The 26,994-nt window shown below is 56.6% G+C and overlaps 1 protein-coding gene across 2 annotated transcripts in view; it reads left to right on the forward strand.

Annotated features, from left to right (window-relative positions):
* The window catches only part of LOC105701014 (protein tiptop), an 88,552-nt gene that overhangs the window by 47,167 nt on the left and 14,391 nt on the right, over positions 1-26,994 (forward strand). The window contains exon 2 of one of the 2 annotated variants that reach the window (XM_012427397.1): positions 8,934-9,048. The exons of the other annotated variant lie outside the window; for it this stretch is intronic. Within the exon in view, the coding sequence (XP_012282820.1) occupies positions 8,982-9,048 (67 nt within the window). The 5' untranslated portion in view covers positions 8,934-8,981. The remainder of the gene's footprint in view (positions 1-8,933; positions 9,049-26,994) is intronic. 2 annotated transcript variants of the gene reach the window in all.

The following is a 26,994-nucleotide window of genomic DNA, read 5'->3' on the forward strand; positions in this document are numbered from 1 at the left end:
CCTTCCGAGCCCAACAATGGAGGAGGACGAGAAACCAGCGGGAAATTACGGGAGGGGAAACGTCCAGTGGCCAGAAAATTTGGGCCCTCGACGTCCTGGCGTCCGATCGACGTGTCCATTCGCCCCTAACCGGGGGACATTGTTCCCAGCGGGCGCGAAAAAGCGAGCCGCGTAAGAAGTCGAGCCGAAAGGAGAAACCCGGCCGGAGGGATGGTTGAATCGATCGAACTAATTGGGCACGGCGGATTGAATAGCGCCGACGACAAACGGCTGCTCCCGTGTGAATTAATTAACACGAAGGGAGTAAATTCAGCGAAACCAATCGAAAGGATGCGCCGCATTAATTGGACCTTCAGGTGAGCGAGGCGGATGAGGCTGCCGCCTTTGGCGGGCGGTCGGCGGTGAGGCGGCCGCGTGGTCGGCGGTCGAGGGCCCCAAAGTCGGCCGATCAACGCCGAAGACAAAATGGCGAATGCGGTCCTTTTCTACCCGTGATAAGGATCGGATCCGGTCTCTTTGGACCGGACCGGAGATCCTTGGAGAGGGGTGGTCAGGGAAAAGGGACGAGGAAGGAAACTCCCGGAGGGGGGTCATTGGTCGCGGCATAATTCCCGCCTAATGAGCGTCGTGCCTCGTCAAAATGGCGTCTTCATCTGGCTTCGAGGAGCGGGCGCCAAGAGTCGGCTTTTTGGCCCTTTAAAAGGACCCCTCCAGGCTGACGCACGGCGGAGATGACGATGACGACTGCCCGATTGCGATCGGCAACGGTGCCGCTCGCGGGCTGATTGAGCCTTGTGACTTGGCACTAAAATAATGACGAATGCGTCCTCTTCCACGGACGGACAGCCGGGGTCACGTGTCGCGGGACTCGCGATTCGATTCTCTCGATACCGATCGCCGAGGACTCTTTGGGGCCCGCCAAAGGCCCCTCTCGACTCTTCTTACGACCTCCCGTCCATCAGGGAACGAAAGACAATCCCGCAGATTTTTCTGCTATTTCTTTTCTCTTTTTTTTTTTTTTTTTCAAGATGGCGCTTGCGAATATCCCTAGGAATCCGCGGGGGGGGGAGGACGGGAAACTGTACCTCGCGGGCGTTTCGCACGACGCTGCTATGTCGGCACGCACGTGCGACCGCTGCCGCAAATGCCTTTCTCCATTGCACGGTACGCAGCATATTACTCATACGTTTACGTTCTGGCCGTGCGTTACTGTCGCAACTCGGCGACGCGTTACTCACTCCGAGGCAGAATGGCCTCTGGGAGCGCGAATTGGCGAGGTCTGAGAACCAAGACCGAAGTCTACTGGGCCCCTTACCAAAAATCTCGAGAATCCCATTAAACCATGTCTCGGATTTTCCCCTACATCCGATTCACCGTTTCCGCTGCGACCCCCACCAGGTGGACCCCGGAGCGAAGAGGGGGAACTCGGCGGGGCAAGTGGGGGTATCCCCTCCACGGCGCCACTGACCGCCACCCATGTGCACCGGCGAAATGCATTTTTCCACGACTTAGAAATGTCAATCAACGCGACTTCGCAAAAATGTGAACTTTTTTTTTTTCAATGCGAATTGTACGCGGATAAAATCCGTGTGAACTCGAGAATCGGGTCCCAGAACGGTTTCCAGGTTCAGGAGAGAATTCGCGATTTTTTCTCCGACCGTTCCGAATGTCTGGGGGATTTCTCGAAATGGAAGATTCTTCCAAATTCAGGGCCCTGGGGTCCCGGGCAGACCCGGGCCCGGTTTCCTCCCCCAGGGTACCGGGCCCGGGATTGACAGATGCAGAGAGTCATCGGCTCGGCCGTCATCGTCTCGACGATGATTGGCCCTGGGTGCATTTGTTTCGTGACGCAGCACGCCGGGTCGGGGTATAGGCGCATGCGCTGAGGGTATACGGCCAATAGCAGCGGCTTTTGTAATACCTAAGTGTATATCCGAGGTGTGCTGCGTCACTGCCGGCCGGGCCCCTGCTCTTCTGTACGCGTTACACATATACAGAAACGTCGGACCCGGGCCAGATAGACGGAGAGAGACCGCGTTACCCGCCTCCCGGTAGGAGGGAGCGAGACCGAGGCACCGCCGTGGCGTATCCACCGTGGCAAGAATAATAAATAATAAAAGAACGGCCAGGCGCGAGATGGATGGCTGCGCCATGACTGACGGTCCATCAATCACCGTGGGAGTGGAGCGAAATGGAGATGGAAGGAGCCAATGGGAAGGAGAGAGAGAACCGCCGGCCGAGAGAGACGGAGCCTTCGCCCCGCGGAACATGGCCGACGTTTCTTCAGGGTCGACCCGGAGGGCTCGTCGGTAGATGCATCCTCGGTGCATCCTTGCTGCCGGCGACGCGGCCCTGTTATCGCCATGCTAAGGCTCGTTATCGCCCGCTACCGCGCGTGCCGTCGAGGAGGCTCCCTCGGCCGACCTCGACCCCGCGAGGTCCCCGCAGACATCCGGAATCCCCTTTGTCCCGGGCGAGGGTGCACCCGATGCGATTCCTTCGCGGTTATTAGTTTTAAGTCGCCGGTGGCGGCCATCTTGGTAGTCGCGGGGGGTCGATGTAGGATCCCGCGCGACATGGGGAGGCCGTTTTCTCCGGTACCCTTTGGCAAGGTTTCCCGAGGTCGAAACGACAATTCTTACCCCCCCCCCCGCCTTTCCCTTCTCCTTGGGTCGTAGTAATTCATCCCCTTTGGCGTGCGGTGAGTGGCCAGGACGGATCAATCGGAAGGCGGGTATAAGTTTCCGCCGTTGTGGTCCTGCACCGAGGTTAGCTGTCGCGGTCAGTTTCGGATTGCGGCGATGCCAGTGACAGCTGTGCTCGAGGGCCGCGTATTGAACTCACGTCCAGTCACGCTCCTTTATACCTACTTACCTCGCCTCCTCACCCCGCTTTGCCCGTTTTACCCCCGGTGCCCACTTTACCCCACCGAGCCCCTCCTCGCCCCCCGGCCATCTCGACCAGCTCGACCATCTCGCGCATCTCGGCAGTTTCACCCTCTCGGCACTTCTTACTCCCCCCCCCCCCCGTCCGCAATTTCATCCCCCTCGGACGGTACGCGCGAAACTGCCCCGACGCTCTTCGGAAAGGCGTCCAGCTGCTCAAGGTACGACTCCCATTTTCCGCTATACTTTAGATACCAAACCAGGGATGATACCAAAATTCTATCTACATCGGAGACTAATCATCCCCCAAGATACGCGGGCTTCAGCACGCGAAACGATTTTGAAACGTTGACCAGTAGCGCGACGTCGCGACGATGCAGGGTTTTTCATGCATGAAAAAAAAATGCAAATTTTTCATTCATATGCGAGAAAAAATCCGTATTAAGTTGAGAATGTAGATCCTGGACCCGGATCACGGGTCGCTGGAAATTCATTCTCCATCGAGATTCCTTCGTCCTCCCCCCGATTACCGGTACCAAATGAATTCCCCCTGGCTCCGCCAGGTAGGACTCCACCTGCGGTTCTAATTCCAAGGGCGGCGCCCCGTGCCCGGGGGTTGATACCCTCCCGAAGAAGGAAGTAGCCCAAGAGAGCCCTCTCGACCGTCTCGGCCTCGCCCGATAGGGCAGAGACGCTACACGTCGGCCCCTGTTTTACTTCCCAATTACTCGAAACACTCGCCCGATAGCCGGGCGAGTATTAAAGGGGGCTCGTCCCCTCCCCCCCGCCGCCCTGGCCGTAGTCGGGACGCTCTACGAGGCACTGCAGAAGCGGATAACGACGGACCCGGGCCACGGTGCGATATTACACGCCGAGCCATGGGGTGGTAGCCCCATCCCCTTGCCCTCGACCCTCCACTTCCTCCCCACCTTCCGGGGTTGGGGGTTTGGGGGGTTTAGGGGAGGTTTCGGGGGCTTCCGGAGCGCGGGACGGCCTCGGGGGAGGCTTTGGGGGGGGGCATTGGGACATCGCGGGTGTTGGGGGCATTCAAGGGGGCGTCGGGACGCTACGGGACGGCCGCCGAGGGACGCTTCAACGCAACGAGCACCTTATCTCCGCTACACCTTCGCCTACGAAGCGCTCTCCGACCTATCTGCTGTTACTGCCCCTCTCCCTCCCGCACAGACAGGGCCATCTCTTTCTACCCTCACACCTACGCGATTCCCTGTATCTCTCGACTTCTGTCTCCCTTTCTCTCTCGCCTTTCTAAATAAACTGGTCGCAGGGGCGAATGTAATTATCCTATCCTACCCCCTCGCCTCTCGCGCCCTCGTTTTCCACCGACCTCGCCCTGACGGAGGTTAGGGCGCCTCCTAAAGGTTCGACCGTTTTCTTTATTCCTTTCTTTTTTTCTTTTTTCTTTTATTTTTTTCCCTTCCTTCTTTCTCTACTCGCGATTCGCTAACTGGCTCCGCCTGTGACGGCGCCCTGAGGAAATTCGCGACTTTTGAAGATAAGGGCCTTTGTCTTTTGAAATACCTCGGAATGGGTGGGTCGCGTCTTTAAGGGCGGCGAAAAGCTCGGATTATTAAATGATGTGATTTAGAGAGGGGCTTGCTGAGAGTGAAATCCGGCTTAAGGGGGGGAAGTTTAAAGAGAATTAAATGGTACGCGTTATGTCGGCGCGTGGGGCTGTTTTATTTCTGTTCCTTTAAGCGTACGTTTTTTTAATTCACCGTTCCACTCGAATTTTAGGTTAGGGTGCCTGCCTTTTGATATACAAATGTACGTAGATGTGCAAAAATGGGTTGATGAATGAAACGCTTCTCGAAGCATTTTTTGTATCTTTACTGCCACCGTCTTTGTCTTCGCCGTGCGGTCTAACTTTCGTCCAAGATGGAACATCCTGGAGGTTCGACCGGGGCCTAAACTCCTCGGGGGCAATATTTCAGGCAGCTCGATGTCCACCCCGGGTTTTCGTTTTCCCGAGGCTGAGCCGCGGGCATAAAGGTCCGACAGGATTGGCCTGAGCGCCGTAGAGTTTCACGATTTATAATCGGCGACGCGCGCTCTCGTCGGTCTCCCTCCCTCGCTCGGGAGGCGCATCTCTCCGTCCCGCTCGGCCCTCTCCCCTGTCCCGTTTTATAAATGTCCCCGAGCAATAAAGACGCAGGATGGATTAGCCGTGGGCCCGACATTCCACGGCGGCGGATCTATTCTGGTGATTTGAAGCCGGGCACGCGCGTCCAATGAATCAATCGAGTGCCATCCTCGTCGCGACGCCTTCTCGTCTTTAATCTGTCAACCTCCCCGAGGTCGGCGAGGGAGAGGCCGGGTGCCGGGGAACTAAATCTCGGGCGGAGGACGAATTTTCGAAGTCGTTAGCTCCGGGCTAATCCGAGCTGGGCTCTCCGAAAAACGAGGAACGCGAACGACGCCCATGACGGGGGCCCCTTACGCCGAGTCGTGGTCATCGAGACCCTCGGATCGATATTAATATCGGGGATACCTGGGGCGGCCCTCGATAGGCGGCTATAGGTCCACGTGGGGGAACTCGATCTATCGCGGGGAGGGGAATTAATTAATGCGGCTCCTGTTTTCTCAAGTGGAGCGTCTATTCGCCCCAGACTTTCGGAATAGCCCTCCTATCTTAACGCGGTAGCCGTTCCCTCGATAAAAACACGGGGCCGTCCCTTCGGTCGCGACGCTAGACGCCGATTAACGATTTATCGACCGCGGGACGCAGTTATGACGAGGAATTGACGTAATTGGCCGCGACTGGATCTAACCTCGTGGCGACTACAGGGAATGGCTTATTAATCGGGACGAGAAAGAAAGAGCGGGTATTTTCGGCTGTCTGGGTCCTTTTGATTCGGTGGATCGGTCGGAACGATTTCCTCAAGACCGGAGGACGTCTCGGGGCGTCGGTTACGAGATGCACTCTGTGCGGGGTTCTGCTCGGATTGATTGGAAGGCGTTCCGGTCGTGCCGCGGGATTTCACTCGGTACTTTTCCTCCCCCTTGCTCCGAGGACGTCTCCTGACAGACACGGCGTCTCGGGGAGTTTCGAGAAACCACGTACGCGTCATAAATAGTGGCCACCCACCGACGCCCAACGCCCATCGCCATCGACGTTTTCCAATATTCCGAACTACACTGATTCCATCTGCACCCCTGCGACCCCGCCGCTTCCGCAAGCCTCCCGCTTCCGTTTACCGATTCCACCGATTTCTTCGCCTCCATCGATTTCCGTCTTTTCGCATTTTTCTGCCCCACAATTGACGATGCGTGGGACGAAGGACGGGTGGAGGGTGGGAGGGCACAATTTTAGAAAAAATTAAGGTCTCGACACTTTCGATTAGAGTTTATGAAAATTGCTGATAATGATAAAAACTGAGGATAATGGACGATTAATCGACCTTGCGAATGTAGGAAATTTTGGAGACCGAGGGAAATGGGCAACCATTGGAGGTGCCAGACATTTTGACATCTTTACCACACGATTTTGGCGTTGATATCGCCTCGCGATGGAATAAAGAAATTTCGGAAAACCAGGACAATGGACAGCAAGGTGCAATAATACGACATCTTCGAGCACATCCATACCGCGTTTTATCATAAACCGTAAGAATTGGCGCGAAACTCAGAGGGAGGATTCGCCGCATCGCCGGTCTGGCGCGTTGGGCGCCGACCTTTACCCACCAACCCTCCCTTAGAGAGCCGCCCTCGCCCCTCGTCCCTCGGCGCCACCTCCACCACCCGGAGCCACCCCGTCGCCAACCCTGACCTGATTTATGGGATTCTGGAAGCAACCCTGGCCGGCGCGCGTTTTCGAGGGGCGCGTTTCCACCCCCCGACCCGACGCCGCACGCAACCCCTACGAGTACGGAGACTCCGCAAGAATGCGCCTGCACCCCGGCAAGTGCAACTTGGCCCCGTTCCGGCAACTTCCCTGTCGATTTCCAACTTGCGTTTCGTAATTCCCCTGGAAACCGAGCTCAAAGGCGCCGACGGGGAGTTCGAGACTCATCCCGCGGACACCTTGGCGCGAGGTGCTACCCCTCCACGTAAAGTCCCTCTTCCGCGGTGAAAGAAATCACGGGGGGGGTGGATTCGTCGGCAGGTTGGAACCGAGGAAAGCGTAGGGAAGATTCGGTAAGGGCTCGGAAATAATTGGGAAGGAATTCCCTAGGGTGGAGGGAGCACCCTTTGGCAGTCGCGCTGCGCACTTCGGCTGTAAACTCCGCCACCCTTCGACTCGGAGCGAGGGAGACGACCGGGCACACGTGTACCGGGAGGCGGACAGAGAGGGGAAGAAACGCCGAGAGAGCCGGCCGAGGAAGACGGCGGTAGAGAGGCGAAAGAGGAGAATCAGCCGTGGGACACAAAGGCGAATGATTTGTGTCGTTCGCCATTCTTTTGACCGCACGGCACGCCGTAGATATGGGTGGGTAATATACGAGCCCTGCATCTGTTCTCCGAGTGACGCAACGTCCCGCCATAGATCACACCCAGGCTTTTAGAGAGTGAAGGCTGTTAAGGAGAGCGAGAGAGAAGGCGAGATACCGGGAGGGGGAGAGCGAGAAGGAGGACGGAGGGAGGCGGAGAAGGACGGATGGACGAGGCGGCCGCGACCACGAGGGAGACGGCGAATGGGAAGGGGCGAGACGGACAGGGTGACGTACCGTTACCGTTAAACTCGCTGCACACGTAAGGAGGGAGAGAACGAGAGAGAGCGCCCGATGGGGACGGGAATGCCTCGGAGAGAGAGAACCGAGTGCGGACTCCGCCGTGACGTGCCGAGGGCGAGGGCGCAAGGGGTGAAAGTGGACGGGTGGGGTGGTGGATGGATGGATGGATCGAGTGCACGTTTGTATCCGCACTCGACTGTATAGGTACCTAACTCCACTGCGGAGAGTGGGTACCCAGGCACTGGGTTACCGAGGCGATTGACTTTCGGAGGCGTCTCGCCCCAAGATCGCGAAAAACCGAGTCTCTATACCAGGACGACCCTTTGACCGAGCATCGCAGGCAATGCCTAGGTCAGGGTTTCGGGCGTATACATATTTGGCGGGAACTTGGTCCGTCACTTTTAAGGCCCAAAGTCGAACCCCCGTCGTATAAAAATCCTTCACATATTCTCAAATGTCATTTAAATCGGTAATTCCAAGTTCCAACTCGAGTAGAAATTTCTAAGGCTCTGCCAAATCACGCGATCCGAGGATACGATCGGGACCGTTCTTACTATCTTCATTCGACGTTCCCAGGGTACTTAATCCAGAAGGGTTGGTTCCTTTTCACCCCTCGGTGCCTAGTCCATCTACGCGGGGGTCAGTGGTCAACATCGGGCACTTATTCCCGGTTAACGCGACCGTACCCCGGTTCGGGGGTTGGTTCACGTATCGAAATAGGCGGGGGTGGGTTTGTTTGCACTTGGCGCTCGCGGGCCGCGTCCGGGTGGGCGGTGGGTGGGTGGCGGGGTTTTATCGGGGCACCCTTATGCCTATTATTTCCCTCCGACCTCTTCCTCTTCGGCGCCACCCCAGTCGGGGTGACGCACCATGCGAATTAAAACGCCTCATAAATATCTGAAACAAAGGCAGCCGCTTTTCGAGGGCGTACGGCTTGAGAGATATACGGCTGGTAGAATGGCACCGGGAGTGCCTACGACCCTGGCAGGGACCCGCGACCGAAACGTATTGCCTCGTCTAGATGGGTACCACGGCCCAAAACGCCGTTCCCAACCGGCATTAGGACGCCCGTGGCGCCTCCCTCGGCGACGATCGCCTCCTAGCCTTTAAGGCGATACGCGTAAATCGGACGGGTGGGAATTTACACCGCGACACGACGGGCCGCAAATTGCGGCACACGGGAATCTTAATTAACGGCAGGACGTATTAATTCTCGTTAACGGTTTCGGTGCCGTCTCCACCGGGGGGTAATCGGCGATGATCGACTCCGCTCGATCGGAGTCCCTCCCTCGATTTAGTTAATCCGCCGGATGAACCTTTGTAAACGATTTGACGCCCTTTCTTCTCCTGATTTCAGGTAAGTAGTGGTCCCGAAATATCGAAAATCGGCCCGCCGACGGGAGATATGCGCAGCAAGCAGCAACCGAGGCCTTCCTTCCGGTGGCCGCAGCAACGCGGCGATAACGTTACCGGTAAATATGACACACGCAATCTTATTCAAAACCTTTAACGAGACGCCGACGTGTCCCCGGGCGCGACAGGTGAGAGACTCGGCCACGCCAGTTAACGCGAGTGGAGTGTACCCCCGTTGTATACACACGCCGTCGCCTCCACAAATTGCGACTCATTAGCCGATTATCATCGTCGCCGGGCACGACCGTCTCGTAAATCGGTAATTTACGGCGCCGACGAGAACGCCCGATCGGCGCAGGCGCCGATCCGAGGACTCTCGCTATCGCCGGCGGAAACTCTAACGCCGGTCTGGCTGTACGGCCTTAAGGGCCGGACCCGGTGAAATCCCTTACGAGGAAACGATGCCGATTTACGTGTCTAAGATTTTTCCCCTCTCCACTTTTTACCGTACTTCTTTTCCGTTTGCTGATTATCACTTGCCTTTTGCGCGATCGACCTGGTCGGCGACTGCCTTAAGGGTCGAGCCCCGGATATAGAGCGCGACGGTTTTACGGGCTTAATCTTCGATTTTCCTTTCGGGGTCTTTGGCCATTTCTTTCCGATTTCTCGCGCGTTTCCTTTACCGTTTGCTAATTATCGTGGTAGTTTACAAGCCGCGTGTACGCGAAGTGCGAGGAAGATGACGACCGCCTTAAGGGTGGCAAGGGTGAGTTTTGTTTCGTTAATTCTCATCTTTCCTCGTTCATTTCCGTGGCGATTCGTGGCGTGAGATCCCGGAGACACGTCGGCAAGCCAAGCCGACCTGCGGCGGACGTTAAGCCCGTTCCCATCGGGCGATCGCCCGGTGCCCCCGAGTTCCGTTCCCGCAGCTCATTACTGCCGATTGTCACCTGCGTCCGCCCGACGGCCGTAAATCGGTCATTTATATACCGGGCCGCTTCTCGCCGGGCGACGCGGCGTTTCGTGTCCGAAGAGTGAGGTCGCGTCGCTCGCCGTGCGCGCTCGCCTTGATTTACGCGCTCGCCCGAGCATAGGAATCGGCTAATCAGTCGCCGGGCGAGGACTCGCTCGCCTTCGCTCGCCTCGGACGATGCTCGGGCGGAGGCGATTCCGCGCACTCTCGGCCGCGAGAATCTCCAGATGCGGGGAACGCCCGTAAGCCGCGGAAAGTCCCTTCCACTGGAGAACGCGAGAACGGCCGGCGCGCATCCTCGCTGGTCGTTTCCTCTTTAATAAATTCCCCGCATTTTGGTTCCGCTCGTTCTCGACCGCCAGTGAAAAAATCCCGCAAGGTGAAAAATCGCCCTTAAGGCGAGAAAAGCTCATACTATTTATACAATGCCGGAAAACGCCCTTAAGGCTTGGATATAGTCCCTTCCGAACCCGGCAATGGCCGGCGAGCGCGCTTAGTTAATTCATCGTCGTTAGTTATTTCCTCGTCGATTAATTCAATTCCTCCGTCGAGTTTCTCCCTTTTGGCGCGGCTACGCCGCGGCCGACTCGGCGCGTATAAATATTCTTAATGGACTTTCATAATAAATTCTTGGGCCGCCTTAACACCGGCGTCCCCTCGGTGCGCGCCGATTCCACGGAGTGGAGGCTTCTCTCACCTCCGGCTCTCCTGCCGGCAGTCGTTACTCATGTAAACGCGAGTAACCGAGAGCCGGTCATTCTAAATCAATCACCGGACGGTCGTGCATTTCTTGGCCCGTGTCCGAGGGTTGGTCCAGACGACCTGCCCGACCCCGGGCCCGACCATCGCGCCCGCTGCGTGCGCGACCCTAGGGTCGCGCGGATATTGCGCCGATGAAATTTATCGGCCCCTCGTATGCCTGAATAAATAATTCCGAATCGTTACATTTTCACATAAGAATTTATCCCGCGAGGGGGTTTAGTCCTAGACCCTGCGACTCCACCTTGGGACCCTACAAGCCCTGATACAGGGAACGCATCATCCATGGGAATTTTTTTTTTAAATATACATGCGGTGCAATTTTATCCGATTCTTCGTTTTCCACGGCAATTGAGGACTAGGCTCTACATAGTAAATTATCGTTGCAAAATAGTCTCCACATTGTTAAGTTGGAATCCGGTGTTAATAGGTCCTTTGTAGAGTTTCCTCAGAGTAGCCCAAAATGGCTGACATCGAAGAACCTCCGACTTCTTTCGGCCGCTTCTCTTATTGGAGGCCCGACCGAGGCCGCGACAATTAACCGCGGATTATTAATACCTCGAGATCGACCTTAATCTATCGCAAGTACTCGCATCACTTGCTCGCAACATTCCTTAAGGCGTGTACAGGTGTCACGACACGCGCGGGTCTCGCACGATTCACGTGAACACCGACTCCAGGGTTTGGGGGCATAACCGAGAGATAACACCTGGAGACGCTTTAGTATCGAAAGTTAGTATTCGATTAGCGATATCTGCTTCGGCAGGATACGAGAGTCTCTCAAATCCTAGAATTCCCGACGGAAGGATAATTGACTATACTCAGCTCATACAAATTTTTCCCGCATACGAATATACTATGAAAAATTTGGCATTGTTGGAAAGTCGCGTCATTGATTAACGTTAGAATGTCGTAAACGAAACTGTCAATTTGGCATAGAAACTGCCAAATTTGCATACGAGTGTTGATCGTACGAACTCGAGAATCGGGTCCTTGGCCAAGGGTCTTAAGAAGACGGTGGTCATGGGGTTGGTCTGCCCAGGGGGGTCTCAGAGCTCGCGGGTCCAGGATCTTTGCTTTCTTTACTTTCATTTAACCGAGGAGAAAGAGATAGGGAGGGAGGGAGAGAGAGAGAGCGCACTTTCGAGGGAGAGAGCAAAGGCCGATACTAATAACGACGCCGGGTGGAAGATATGAAAGGGGCATGTCCGTAATATCCGATCGGTCGCCGGATCAATGGGAGCGTGGCTTTGTCCGTGGGCACGCGTATATACCCTCTCGTATGTGGCGACACGTCAAGAGACACGTCCCCCCCCCCCTCGACTCTTGGATGTCTGGTCAAATTCGAAGGCTGATATGACACGCGAGACCTACACTCCCGAGCCCAGCCGGACGGCAGAGGGTATCGGTGCAAGTCTAAATGGACCCAGGGTAGCCTTCTGCTTTGATTTCAAAGAGATCCCCAACAGCCTAGGAATATTCATTTAAATATCTGTCAATACGAGAGGAAACCCGGGGATGACCGCCCCGGAGGATGGACTTCCTTCTGTCCCACCCACCGTTACACATCCCCTACATCCGCGCACCCATCGACGGTGCACCGACCGGATCTGACCTCGAATTTCGGGGCGACTTCCGGGGAAACGTCGACCTTCCCCCTCGTCTCGGAGACGGTCGTTCCCCACGCGTCGACGGGAAGCCAGGAGATGAGGACCCTGGAACGGTGGAAGGGACGGGTGGCGTCGGCACCGAAGTCGTCCGGGTGATTTACCGATTTTTCGCCAACGAGAGATCAGGATTACTGCTCCATTTCGGTGCCCAACCTCGTTCCCCGGTGGTCGCGGAGCTGGCGCGATGGAACATCCCGATGCAACCCCCGGGGAAGGGGTTGGAAACTGGCCCCGGCAAAGCCCTGAAGAACCCGGTCGTGGGTTTGGATGGGCGCGATTGGCGGGGCCCATCGTACGTTTGGCCCGGCGGCTCCTCCGCGATTTTCCCCGGTTTTCTGCCACTTTATGGCGGCCGTAAAGCGAAAGCATTAATTTTTATTATTATTACTCGGCAGCGGTCGGTCCTTCGGGGCGCGAGGCGGGGATCGGGCGAATGGGAGCGACCACGAGCGAGCGCGACACCCGGGCCTCTCGCACTCGCTCGGCTGTATAGTCGTAAAAACTCGGCCCCCCATTAATTATCCTCGCCACATGACGAAACGCGATGAACGCGGCTTCGTCAGTGTCGCCCTGGATGCGCCGCGCAACAATTTGCTGCATACGAGCGCGGTGGAGTGCCATCGACGAGATCGTCTTGGGTCGCGTTGATGGGGTCGAAAAACTGTCGAAAAAACGCCACCCCGGCTAAGCCGGGGAAATTCGCAATTTAATACGACGACGCGGCAAATTGTGTTTAATACCAAGAAGGCAAAATGGTAATTGATTAGTCTTCGGTTAAAAGTGGCGTTTCGTGGGATACGCTTCCCCTTTAGTATTATTTTTTTTTTTTTCACACGTGGGCTTACATTAAGGGGGATGTTACATTTCGGGACCGTCGCCGGACGGGGATGGCGCGTGACGGAAATCCAGGTCCAGGGGGTGCGTGCCTTCGCGAAAGAGGAGTATCCGAATTGGGGTAGGAGCGGAGTCCGGGGGGGGGGGGGAGGAAGACGCCGCGAGAGGGACTCGCCGGTCCCGGGGGATGACGTTTCGCGATCCACCCCCCTCGTCGCTCGCCCACCGTTGTCGTCCCTCCTCCCCGCCGCGACGCGCAGCATTTTAATCCGGCCGACGACGTCACTCCACCGCCGCCCCGAATAATCAGCCCGAAATTCGTTGCGAGAGCGCAGCCTGCAAATTGCCGCGAAACACAACAAAAGAACGAGATATTAGTCGCCTCCCCCCCCCGCCTCCTCCCTCCACCCTTGTGCCGAGCGCCACCGGAGGACGGGCCTGACGTCGTCAGCCGCACTTCCCGTCTTGCCCGTGACGACGCCAAACCGACGCTTAACTACTTCGCGAACGCCGAAAGGAGGGGGGGAAAGAGGAACCCTCCCACTTGGAGAAACGAGGAGAATGCTCCCTCCGGTCTCTTTGTTTCCTTTTCATTGGTTAATTATCCTACATATGTGCGCGTATAATTTCTCTTCCCGGAGTTTCGAGGAGGTCGTCGCGTCCAGTCGCGCCGACGAAGCGTCGCGACGAGTCCCTTCTCTCTTCATCGAGGCAGTCGTCAGGGTTTCCCCTCTCCGGGCGCCCCCACTCTCGTCAGGCCCCGCTCTTTGGGACCCTCCCCCTCCAGGTGCAGGCGCCGTCATGGGTTCGCCGCGAGATCGGGGGCCCATTATTCTCCCTTCTCTCTTTCTCTCCCCTTCTTCCTCTCTCCCTCCGCTTGGCACCTGCATTCGGGCTCCTCGGCTCTCTCCCTCTCTCTCGCACTCTCTGGGCCTTACGCTCGAGTTCTCCGACTCTCCGTCTCATTCTTACCCTGTTTCTCCCTCTCGCTCCCTCTTTCGCGCCTGTGGGACTCGTACCTACCCGCGCCTCCTTATGCCCGCTCGTACGTCGAGGTGAGACCCAACCTGGGCGCGTCCGACGCGGCCGGTAAAGCTGATCCCTGTCAGCGGCGGACGAGCGCCCGAGCGAGCGGAACGAGTCGCTGCCACTCAAAGGTCCGAGACGGCTGCAAGGCCACGTCGGAGTGGCGGAGGTTCTACGATCTCGCGGGATCGACGAGAAGGATCGATCGAGCGCGATCCGCGCGGAATGTCCCCCCTCCCCCTGAGTCCCGCTCGGACTTCATCTCCTGCATGACTGTAGTTCGGATCGGTGCATAAGTCATACTCTGGAAAAAGACAATCCCTAGAACCGAGATGCTTAAAATCTAAAACACCCCCTAATTCCTCCAGATCGCGGATCGATGAAGAACACGGAGCGCCGTCTTCGCTCGAGACCCTAGAGGGAGGGCAGCCATCTTTCGTTCCCGTCGCTTTTTTAATTCCCCCCCAGACGGATTTAAAAAGGAAATTACCCGGTTATCGTTACCATCATTTGCACTTATAGTCCTTCCAATTGTACGGTACAATTTCTTGGGGTTTATATTTTCTCGGCGATTAATCGTATTTATCGTATACGGTTGTCGATTCTCGCAACGCAAGATGGCCGCCGACAGGGTGAGTAGAGTTTCGGTTCCCTCCTTTGGGATCTGTATATAAAGTCGATTTCTTCGTAGATCCACGTGCGAGACCTAGCCGGGAACGAAGTAGGCTTATTTAGATATCTCTCGGCGAAGAAGCCGAGTGGGAGGGTCGGCCGAGAGGGAGAGAGAGAGAGAAAGAGTCGGGTCGCGTGGCTCTCGTTAACTGATCGTCGTCAGGGTGGAGGTGCTTAGGGTCGTAAGTCCTGGGGTCGGTGAGCGATGTCGGGTCGTTCCGTTGGACGCCTGAGTAAATAAACGAGGGTCGTTCGTGCCAAAGGAAAAATCTGACCGACCGAGGTCTCTCTCTCTCTCTATCTTTCGCCCCTCTTGGCTGTCCCCCTCTCTTTCTCCTCCCACTCGCCTCGCCTCCCTCCTTCTCTTTCGGGCTCCTAAAAGCGTACAAAGGATCCTCCGGGAGACGGAGAAAGAGACCACGCGCAATAAGAAGGCGCGAGACAAACCGGCGGGCAGCTTTGGTGGGACGGGAAGGGGGGGGGACAGGGGGGAATAGTAAGAGCCAAGCAATAGCGAGCGAATCGCTATAACGGGTGCCCGGCATTCGCGTCGTCTACGTCTGATTTATGCGAGCCGGGCCGTGATAAGGACACCGGAATAACGCGGACCCTCCGCCACCTGCCGGCCTCTCCGCGGCCTTACGCCTTTTTGTCCCCTGGACTCGGCCTCATTTTTAATTCCCCCGGGACTACTAATTTCGGGAGATCGTATCGCAACCCCTTTAACCGGAACCTCGGACAGGAGCCCGATGCAACCCGCCGTGGGCGACGCTCGAAGGAACCGATTTGTTACGCTTAATTTGTTAAAAAACCGTCATACCTCGTACATTGTCGAACCCGATGTTAGACTCTTAACCCCTTAACCCGAGGGAATTTCTTTTTCTCCCTTGAACGTATCTATTCGGTTGCGTAATTGAACACTTTACCGACCGGAAGCCTATTAATCGGTTTCGCGATACTCGTAATCTACTTGCAAATTCCCCGGTGGCAATTTGTTAAGTGATACGGCGACGGGCATACTCGTCAAATTCAAGATAAATAAATTCCCTGTCTGTACGGTGGAATTGTTTTCAACGAAATAGCTAATGTTAGGACGTTCGTTAATGTAGTAGGTGTTATTAATGTTGCTTTGAGCGAAGGGCGGGGGAAGATTGGGCTCCCGAAAAATTAGAGCGTTTCTGAGTAACGAGGGCACTCGTTAATCGTCCGTAGGGGTTACAAGTCGGCTGCGCAATTTGCGAGGTGCATCGGTGCATTCGAGCTCAATGCGACTAACTGATAGTGCATGATTAGCGGTTGACGTGTCATTTCTAATTTCCCTAAGTCGGAATGAAACCCTCCCTTTCCAACAGTGGAGCGTCTACTTTGGTCCCCCCTTTAACCCTTTGTTACGCATTTTTCGGTTCTATTTCCATTCTCTCCGGGTTTATTTGTCCCCGAAAATCTTTAACGCGATAAGCGGCAAGTCCGTTTTACCTTCCTTTCTGTTTAGCCCGGGACATCCGAGTGTATCCGAATTTACCGGACGAAAAGTATACCGTCAGTCACCGGTGACTGACGCGGTCCGAACGGAAAGTACAGTGTCAGTCACCGGTGACTGACATGCCGCTTAACGCGTTAAAGGGTAGGAAAATCTCTTTAACCACGTCGTGCGTTTCCCGGCAAATCTGCCCGACACTGACGAGGACACTGGAAATTCAAAAGCCCGGTCCAGGCCCGCAATTCGCGGCCAGGGTGCGCCATAAGTTCTAGATTACAAGCGACGTACAGTCCATACTCGGCCTTCGCGGTTTCCCCGACTGTGTTTCGGGATTTAATTCCTCGATAAAGGGAAAAAGAAAGATTGATACCACCCGTCGATGCGCTGACGTCTTAAAAGGTTCTCCGGGAGGAATAAATGACGCCCTATTAAGAGCTCTGCCATCGTCGGGGGAGGTTCGCCGGAGGAGCTGTGACGAGTTAAATGGAACAGTCCCCGGATAACGCGATTTACAATGTCTGTCAGGTATTCGACATTAGACGGATAAAAAGGGAAGGCACCGACCGGGGTCCCCGGTCGCGTCCTTGCCGATCGGGAGGATAGATCGGAGACGTCGTCGAACTCGAAGAGGAGCGACCGGGAGGTGGAGGCGCAAAGGAGTGGACCGTCCGTCCCGTCCGTCACGTTGCCGGCGTCAGATTATCGTTCCGACACTTTCCGAGTTATTCCGGCCCCGCGGCCGCGGTCTCTCCGGTGCGGAGGCATCGGTTATACTTACACACCGGACGTCTCCTCCCGGTCGCCGCTCCCCGGCCGGGAGGAGACGACGTCGTTGGTGGTGGGCACACCTCCTCGCACCTCCGCGGGATTCCTAAGTAAGTCTGTGTAAGGCTCGACGTCGGCGGCGTCCGGCCGACTCGCTTGGCCGGTGTCGATCAAATTTCCGAGGACGGGAGATCGCCCAAGGACGTCGCGACGCCGGCCCGGACAAAGCTCCTGGGAGCCCCGGCCTTTTGTTCCACCGCCGGCCGACACTTTTCATAGGTAGCCGGATTTTAATGCCCCGAGTCGTTTGTTCCATTAGGGACGATGACGGAGAGGTGACAGTGGACGGCTTTAACGAGTCCCGAACGAAATCCGACCAATTAGGGGTGCGGGAGGGAGCGGTGCCGGGGTGGATGCCAGGGGACAAATTGGACCCGGCGGAGATGTTGGGTTCCATTGCGGAGCGCGATCGAAATCGACTCTGTAACCTGGGCGAGACCTGGTGTGGGAACTAGGTATTGCTCTTGGTCGTAGGGAAAAGGACAGGAATTTTCTTCCTCATCTTCTGCAGGGTGGAGGGTACAAGTGGCAGGAACCTTTCGGCTACTCTCAGCTACAGAGAGCTAAGACCGTTTTTTCGAGAACGAGGACCCTCGGTTTCACCGAGCCGTCGAAATCAACGGTGGGATTCGAACTCCGGAGGGGATGCTGGAGTCCCTCCCTCCTCGCAGGGTGCTGATTAGTTTACAAACGGCACCTTTGCAGGGCCCTCTTCGGGTGCCCGTTGCCGCACACGACCACCCTAACTCCCCACGCCCTCCGGACCTCCACCCCTGGGCGCAACATACACACCAGCCGCGAAGTTGACACACTCCCCGGTCGTTCGGCTTCCACGGCGACTGCGTTTGATGTCACGCGCACGACAGTGAGCCCGAAAGAGAGGGTTTGCCCCCGGTGGACGTGCAAGCGGAGGGTAGTTACTGGCTCAGGACGGCACCAAAAGAAAGAGGACCCCGTGAAATTGGCTCCATCGACGGAATTTATTTGTCAAATACCCCGAGAGTTGCCGGATATACCCGGACCATTGACTTTTCCCCTCCCCTCCGCGTTACACCCCGACCAAAATGGCCCCTCTTTTCCGGGGTCGCCTCCACCCTCCGCGCTCGCGGCCTCTAAGGCACCTGTAATCTCATCTCGGGAGGGGTGCGATTGTCCATCTCCACCGACGTCATTCGAGGGATGCAAGGACCTCTTGCGACGCGGATACGTCCGGGCACGTGTGCGACCCTGGCCACGCGCTTCATCCAATTAATAATTCAATCATCGGACTCGATTGAATTACGCGTTGCGCGGGGAAAAGGGAAAAAAAGGGGGGAAAAAAAAAGTGTCACCGCTCGCGCGAGTATACCCGCGAGCGAGCTTCGGGACCAGAGGGCGCCAGGAGGGGGACACGCTACCGGACTGTGGAGTTTCAGGGGGCGGCTGGGCGGAAATAGCGCTACATCATTAAGCACTCGGTAATTGAATTATTTCCGTTTTATATCCCGCTCTTTTGATCGGCGCAAAATGACGAGCCGAGGGACCGGGCTTGCCTCGTGCTCGGCATTTCGCATTCGCCATGCGGACTGGCCCGAAACCGAACCGAGTTAATTATCGGCCGACGCCGGTCGGGCCCGTGCGCGACCCAGAAAGTGGGCCCGACGTTACTGCTAATGGACTCCGGGACTGGCCTTACCCTCGTTAAGTCCGACTTAGGCTGCCCCGACGAGCACTTTTTTCCCCCCAAGAGAGAGGAGCGTCTCTTTCCCGCTCTTCGGACGGATCCCTTCACCGCTCGGCCGTTTCATTTGTTCTCGACTTGTTTTATCATTTTTTCTTTTTTTTTTTTGGAAGGCTTCGATTCTAGGGATTTTTTTCGAAGAGGGGTTTCTTGCTTCGGAAAGCTTCGGGGGAGGAACCAGGAACTCCGGCGAGTTCCGGCCGATGGAAACCGGGGTCGAGCGACGCCCGGCGTCGGGGCACCGCTCGTTTAACGCAATATTTCCGAAATCGAATCAATCGCGTTGTCGGTCCGCCCGCGATTCCGGAGTGATGTCACGTAGGAACGTCCTCTCGGCGGGCGGCGCATTTTTCCTTCTTTTTTTTTTTTCAATAATATTTTTCACACCGCGAATAAATCACGACGGCCGAGTAAATCTCGTCGGAGTAGCTCGATCGGTCGCGTTGGGGTTAATTACTGGTGAAGGTTAACTAGAAATTCGTTCGGATGATCATTCTCGCGTAGACTTCGCATAAAGTGTTTCCCGCCATCTTTTACGCGACACGTTACTTTTGAATATTAATTTTCCGCCCGTGGATGAATCACGAGGGAGTAATTCTCGTTAAAGTTGCTCAGTTAGACGGCGATGGGATTAATTACTTGCAAGACCTAACCTCAAAATTCGTTTGAGCGACCAATTCCGCGTTGATCTCCCAGATTTTAAGAACAGCCCCGTGCTCCGCGCCGGGACTAAAATTCAAAGCATTCCCTCCGGGGAGATCTTCCCCCTGGATGGCAAGGGAGGCATCCTGGTCGACATAATCCGCCGGTCCTGGGGTGTCGCCCCCTCCCCGAGTTGCGGAATCCGCAGACGAGCTCCTGGCCGTAAAATGGCGGGGGTTGCTGTCCAGACGCGCACATCTTGTCGGGCGGCCGTCCTAGGTATGTTAATGCCTGTCCGGGGGTGGATGTAGCGCGACATCCCCCTGATGAAGTTGACCCGCGACGTGTAATAAGGGTCGCGAGAGACGAGACGGACGGACGAGGGGTGGTGGTGGTTGGAGGTGGAACGAGTAAGAGCAGGAGTAGAGGGTGGCGGCAAGGGGGTTGACACGCGGGGCGACAGGGCCGTCTTGTGACCCGCCATCCCCTCCGCCCTGGACCACCCCGCCACCCCAGCCCCGAGAAACCCACCCCCGGGCTCGGCACATGCCGCGACGCCGAGCGACCACTACTAGCCCCGCTCCATTGTTGTTATTATTAAAGGGGGCCACGTGGGAGACAGGTGGGCCGCTGGAAGGGTGGAGGGACGATGACGGAAAGGAAGGCGGCGTCTGCAGGTGACAGATGAAACAGCACCCCCCCGGCCCCCCCTCTCCGCGGATCACCTTCTCTCCCTCGCTCGCCCCTCCGCGTCCTCGCTTGCCCTCCCACCCCGCCCAACCTTTCGACCCTTCGGAATCGTAGTCCGGTCCTCTTGCCTTCCTTCCCACCTCGGCCCCCGAAGCGCGCACCCCTTGTGTGGGTGGTGGTGGGTGGCGAGGCGAGGCGTTTAGTGCGACCGGGGATCGGACTTTTCGAGGGGCGAACTCTCGACCGCCCCGAGAACGGGATTTTCAAAGAGGGCGTTTTCGGGGGAGCGTGTAAAGAATCCTGGAGGGTGGGAGGGAGGGAGGTCAACCCGGGGTTAGTTTTATCACGGTCCACTATCGCCCCGACCGTGGGTGGCGGACACTGGGGATACGCGCGGAATGCGCAGGGGGTGCGGGGGTGGCCAGGGGATGAATTCTCCGGCCCTCGAGGCTGGTCAGCATCTCGGCTCGAATAACTCGACGTCGCCGTATCACCCTTGGCGGGTGGTTCCTCGGCCGCCACCCTCTCTCGTAACCCTTGCAAGAAATCGGAACCCGAGCGCCTCCTGTTCGTCGGGTTGGGGGGGAGAAATCGACTGAAGGTTCCATCTTTGTTCTTCCCTGATCTAACCACCCCTGGGGACGCACCTTGGGACGGTTTTGCGTGGCCCGCGATGTGCGTCGGGGTAGGGGTTGGGGGATACCACACGGAAACCAATAAACCTCGGGTCTGATATCCAGACTCCTGGAGGAGGTCCGGAGTGACTGGTTGTCGGGTCTCCGGGGTTGTAAGCCCCCCACAACCCCCTCTTCCACCCAGCGAAGGGTTTCAAGACAAAATCCTCCTGCCACCGTTCGCTGAATATGCAATGAGCTCGGGGGAGGGTGGTTTCGTTCGCTCGTCCGTCTGTCCGACCGCTTACCCCTTCGCCCGCGGTCCGTCGCCCGTGCAGAAAAACCCGCCTCGCGGAACAGATATTGCCGTCCGTCAATCTGACGGTCCTCCCTTAATTCCGAGGTACTCTCGGGGAAAGTTTCGGGGGTGGAATCTACTCGTGATCCCTAATTCGTATTTTCTTTATTTAATGATAGGGAACATATACGTCGGCGACGACTAGTGGCGAGGAGAATCGGTGTTGGTCTTGGTTTGGTCTTGGTATTGCTCTTGAAAAAATGCAAAATAGCCACGGTAGTCTTGGTCTTGTTCTCCCAAGATTTAAAAATAATCTTGGTCCAGGAGCAGCATCCGCTCATCACATGCGACAGTTCGCAAGAAATAGGTACCTCGCGTTCTCGACTCACCCTCGTTCCGGATCCAGGAGGACGCCCGGGAGGGGCGGAAGCTCCCTGGGTCGGGGGGGTAGGAAGGGGGTGCGGACGTCCACTCGTCGATTCGCGGATGTCCGAGGGACGTCGGAGGACGTCCGAGGAGACGTCGGAGGACGCCTAGGCGTCGTCGCCGCTCACAGCATTGATCTGTCGGACGGCAGTCTTGATATCGGCGAGGAAGGGGTAGAAGACTGCGGGGGGGTGAGCCGCCCCCTCGCGACTGTATATATTCTATACCCGGCAAGTCCAGGAGCTTGGCTCAAGTCCGCGGTGGGGGTGAGTCGCCCCCGGGGACCCGGGGGGAGGGCGGGGGTGGCTTGTCAGGCCGTCACTCCAGGAGACGGCTCGTCACCCGGCGTCCGGGACTCATTACACCCCTCTCGGACGGGCGCTGTCTTCCTACCCCCCTCGGCCCCCCTCGGCCCCCCTCTTCCCGCCCCTTTGGCCCGCGTTTCCTCCCCTACTCTTTCACCCTTGGCCCTCGGCTCTCCGACCCACCGACGACCCTCCTCGAGAACCCACCCTCGCTCGATGCTGTTGACCGACGCGAACCTCGCGACACTTCCGCTGATCCCGCTTTTTCTAAGCCTTTCTTTCCCCTTTACCTCGACTCGCCCTCCCTAGGTCCTCCGATTCGTTACCTTCTACCGGTTACCTGAGAGCAACGTCGATTTAATCGCCAATCGACCGGTCTCTTCTCTAGGGTGGCGCCAGAGGTGATGGGTCCACTCGACGTGATTCGCGCTTAACCCTTTTCCCCGTGCTTCGTTAGCTCGTTCCAGAGCCTCGGCAACTTGTTTATCCACCTTCCAAATGACGTCAATTTGGCTTAACCCCGATGTCCTCCCCCTCCACCGGGCCGCAGGAAATTACATGTAATTATGCATCAGCGGATTGGACTTCCTCGGCCGGAGCCCCCCGGTTTAAAACAGGGGTGCCGGTTTTTGCCGGTGATCTTCATTCTCCTCCTTCCTTTACCTTTCCTTTTCTTTTTTCTCTTCCTCTCTTTTTAATCCAAAATATAAACTTTGGCGGATTTTTCTATTCAGGCCCGGAGGAAATTACTGTCGTTACGGGCGTCCCGCGCGATTACCGCGCAGGGCGGCGACACCGTCGCGGGATGAGCCCTCGGCTTAATGACAGAGCGCGAGTTTTACGGTCGCAGACGAAATTCCGTGAAAGCCACTAGGGTTATTAGGGTTGCGAGGAAATTGGCGGACCTCGGGGTCCACTTGAAATTTCCTAGATTATACGTGCCAAGCCGGGGCCGAACGCTTGGAAGGACCTCGCTCTAGTCCTTTCCGATCGTCCTGGTCCAACTCCACCTTCGAATCTCGATGTAGGGACCTCCTTGTCGGCGGTTTCGCGAATTCCTTCCCCGGCAGAATTAAGGGCGAAGTCTAGCGGGTTGCCCGCGACAACCCCTGGTTAGGGACCCAGAGCTGGGGGGGCCTCGGGGAAGGTGTTGGTCGCGGCTTTCACAGGTTTTCACGCCCTTATGGGCAACCCGCGCCTTCCCCTTCCTGGCTGCGGAACCGACGAGACTCGGAGACACCCCTTTCCACCCCTGGCCAAGAGTTGCGCCAGGGTAGGGGTAAGACGGGTTCGGGTTAGGTTACTCGGCTGACCCGGTTGACAATCGATTGACGGCTGTCGCTAAGACCTGGCGACCCTCCACGACCGCTCCCCGGGCACCTCGCGACCATGGGGTCCCCTCTTCGAGCCAACCGCGACCCCGACCACCTCTCCCTCCGCCTGGACTAATTATTCGACTCGATCCGACCAATTTGCCGCCTCCATCCCCCTACCCCGTGGGCGAGTCACCCCAAGAATCTACCCTTTCGACGATACGACCGCCATCGGCATCCCCCTGAATTTAATTAGCTTCCAAAAAGAGGACCTGTCGACAACGTCCCCGAGTCCTGCTCCGAAAGGTTCGTGACTGGACCGCGAGACCGGAAGGAGAGGGTTACGAACCACGTCTCGATTTTAAATCAACCCCATCCATGACTCCGTGTCTTGACTATCCACGTGTTAACACGATAACACGTAAATGGACTCTGGATGGGAAAGAAAAATAAAATCCGTGTTGCATCTCGGTCCTGAACTCGAAAACCAGCCCCATCTCCGTACCCTCGGTCCTCCACGCTCAACACATTAACACCCCTAGGAGTAATCGCTCTTGCGCGCGCACCCCGCGTGGTCGCACGGGGTGGCGGGGAAGTTACACGTCACCGAGCGGTGGTGGATATTATTTGCCGAGGACAGTGACAAACGCCCGTCAACGTCACTTCCACTCGCAACCCTCTCTCCCGGCCGCGACTCCCACCCCGGGCCACCCCTAGTTCGTCTCGGTCTTCCACCCCTCCAGGGCGCCCGGGAGGGGCGAAAGAGAGGAGCCGGAGACGTGACGAGCATATCTAGCTCTGGACCAACTCGTCATCTCTGCCAGCCGTCAGGCGACGTCGCGACGCCCTGACGGCCACGACGCGGCGTATTCCGGGACCGGCTCCACCTTAGTCAATGGCCACCGGTTACGATGGAACTATGAGGCTCCGGAGATATCGCTGTTATCGTGCACCTTCTAAACACCTATTCATGAAATTCCAACCGAAGAACTTAAGTAACGATGCTCGAAAATTAAGAACAACCATGGAAAACGTGGACGAGAGTGATCTCCCTTGGCGACGATCCTGGACATGGAGTAGGTAGGCGGACATTCTAAACGGTGGGAAATTAATCAAATTATCTTTAATAAATTCTAACATCTCTTTTCCACGTATTGAATCGAAGGATTTCTCTTTCAGTCGATTAACTGTATTTTTTTTTTCTTTTTTTTTTTAATCTCGGTGCATCGGAAATGTGAAAAGCGTCTTGGGCGAGGGTGATCGCGAGCCGGCGATCCTCGAGGGCATGTATGAGTACCTTGTAAAGACCGGTGTTCATTAAAGAGTACAACCAAAGACCTGAGCAATGACTCGGCGTCTCTCGGAAATGTGAATTCCCGTCGAAAGCGTCGCACCGAAGACGTCCAGCGCCGTGGGCGAGGGTGATCGCGGGGCGGCTGGCGTCGGGGTGCCCGGCTCACCAGGCGGCGTAGGTAGTCATTATGTAGGGGGAGGTGACGTCACTGACGGTGACGGATGGCTACGCGTCAGGCAAGTATAAACCCCATGGTACCCAATAAATTATTGCAACTATAAATTACTTCTGTGCCCACGATATAATACCACGGCTACTGCTGCGGGTGGGGTGAGCCCGGGAACGAGGCGCGGTGTCGCATCGGGGTCGCCTCCTCCTCCCCGAGTCGAACAAAGGTGGCACGCATTGCCCGGACAAACGCACGTCGGGATTTTCGGGAACAACGGATCCCCAGGCCTGGAATGATGCCGATATGGACGTAGGATAGAAATTGGCGAGAAATTCTGCCGACTTTTCGGCAGAACAACGGAATCCTTGCGCGAAGGGTGAACCCGGGAAAGGCGCGCGCTGTCGCCTCGTCAGGAACAGGAATTTCTTTTTTTTTAATAACAAATGATAACACCTATGAACAAATTCCGAAAAAAAAAAAAATTGAAATTTCATGTGCGTCAGGACCTTCCTTATAGCCTCCACTTTCACGTGGTTCAGAGAAGAATTTCACAAACGAGACTTCTGTGCCACCGCTTTCACGTCACCTTAACCTTATGTCTTAGTGCATGTGTTCAAATTAAGTCCGAATCAGGTCGCGATGATGGTGTTTTTTTGTTCCCCCTCAAAGCTATCGTTATTGTCCTTCGGTTTACAGTCCTTTTCTGATTCGGTTTAGGACGTGCCAGGACGGAACGCGAGTTAGGGACGAATGAACGATCGGGTAACGCGTCATGCCGGGGAATTTGCCCGAAGTGGGGCACCATGGATCGCGAGGCATGTCCACGTATCGGCCTTGATCCTCGAGGAGGTCCAGCCGCACGCGGATTCCCTGGACTCATCGGGGTCGCTTTAGAAAGCGGAGCCAGGTCCACGGCGAGCAATGCACCGAGTCGCGTGGGCGTCGCTCGCGATGGGAACCGCTGGATAACGTAATCCCAATACGTAATAAATATCACATACGAGCAGGAGAGGGAGGGCAGGGTTCGGTGGTATCGGTGCGTCTGTCTCTCATCCCGGCTCGCCGGAACGCCGAGGGGCGGGAAGGAAGGGAAGAGGATATTATGGGCGAGCGAGTGAGTTATACGCCTTGCCGCATGTGTGTCGCATAAATCCGTTCCAACCTCGGGGTCTCAGCCCCTTACGACTTCGCCGGTGAACCGTGCTCCCAGGGACTGACTGACTGGTCGACTGTCAGTCGAGGAAGGGAGGCATCGGGCTGCGCCCCCGTCGAATAGTCGATAACTATCGCCTAAGACGTCCTGATCGGGACCGACCGCGACAAGACCCCACCTGGTGAGGAGGAAACGCAGGGACCTTATATCGCTCCCCAGGACTATGGATATCAAGTCTAGGGGTTGCTGGGCGGAATCGGTCTTGGTCTTGGCCTTGAGAAGAGTGCAAGATGAAGAAACGAAGACTCGATAGCGCGGGATCGAAACTCGAGTACGCATCCCCAAGACTATCATGGGACCTCGCATTGGCCTCTAGTCTCCATAAGTCCAATTGCAAAGCCAAGACGGATGTTTCTCGCGTTTCGGTTCAGGGCTGTTCTACCGACTTATCGGCTCGGAATGAGGAGGAACCCTATCGGCGATAGGCGTCGCCTATTTCTAGCGTGGCTCGCTGTCACGGTGCCGCTACTTAAAGCCGCGTACTCCGAGGATAGAGGTGCGAGAGAGCGCGCGCCTCCCCGAGTCGCGGCAGAGGGAAAGGGAGGAGGATATATCGAGTGGGCCGCTAGGTGGCGTCGAGGCCGCCCAGGCGTCGGGGCGCACCTGTCCTCCTGTACATCAGCCGTCCGTCACGCGGCCGACACCAGCCGGGCCGCGCTTCGCTCTCCGGCGAGGAGCATATCCCACGACGCATCACGCTTATTTACGTTGACACAATATTTATTAGAACGGATCGGTGCATCGTCTCCGTTCCCCTCCCGGGGCCATTCTCTTGCCCCTTGCCGAGCAGCGGCGCCTCTATTTTCGGCGGCGACTCGAGACGAGCCGTTCGTTCTGCCCGAAGACAGCCCACTCGCCACTTGCCGGCCGCTCTCTTCGGAATTAAGATACGCGCCGGTCGCGAGGCAGGCCTTATTTCCGACCGAGACGACCACGACGACGCCCCAAAGCCGTTTAGGATGTCGCTCGAGATTCCCCGGAGCGTCGCGGCGAGCGACGCCGCGGACCCTCTTCGAGTTCTTCTCTGGGAGGAGTCTCTGAAGCTAAACGGCCTCAAGAAACGTTCTACTAAAAAAGAGGAAGAAAATTGAAAATCCGAAATCAGGAAGCGCTGAAAAATTGTCCCTCCTAAATTTCATGGG

The sequence above is a fragment of the Orussus abietinus genome, unplaced genomic scaffold (assembly GCF_000612105.2).
Source record: "Orussus abietinus isolate OABI.00-Male unplaced genomic scaffold, Oabi_2.0 scaffold9, whole genome shotgun sequence".
NCBI classification, from domain to species: domain Eukaryota; kingdom Metazoa; phylum Arthropoda; class Insecta; order Hymenoptera; family Orussidae; genus Orussus; species Orussus abietinus.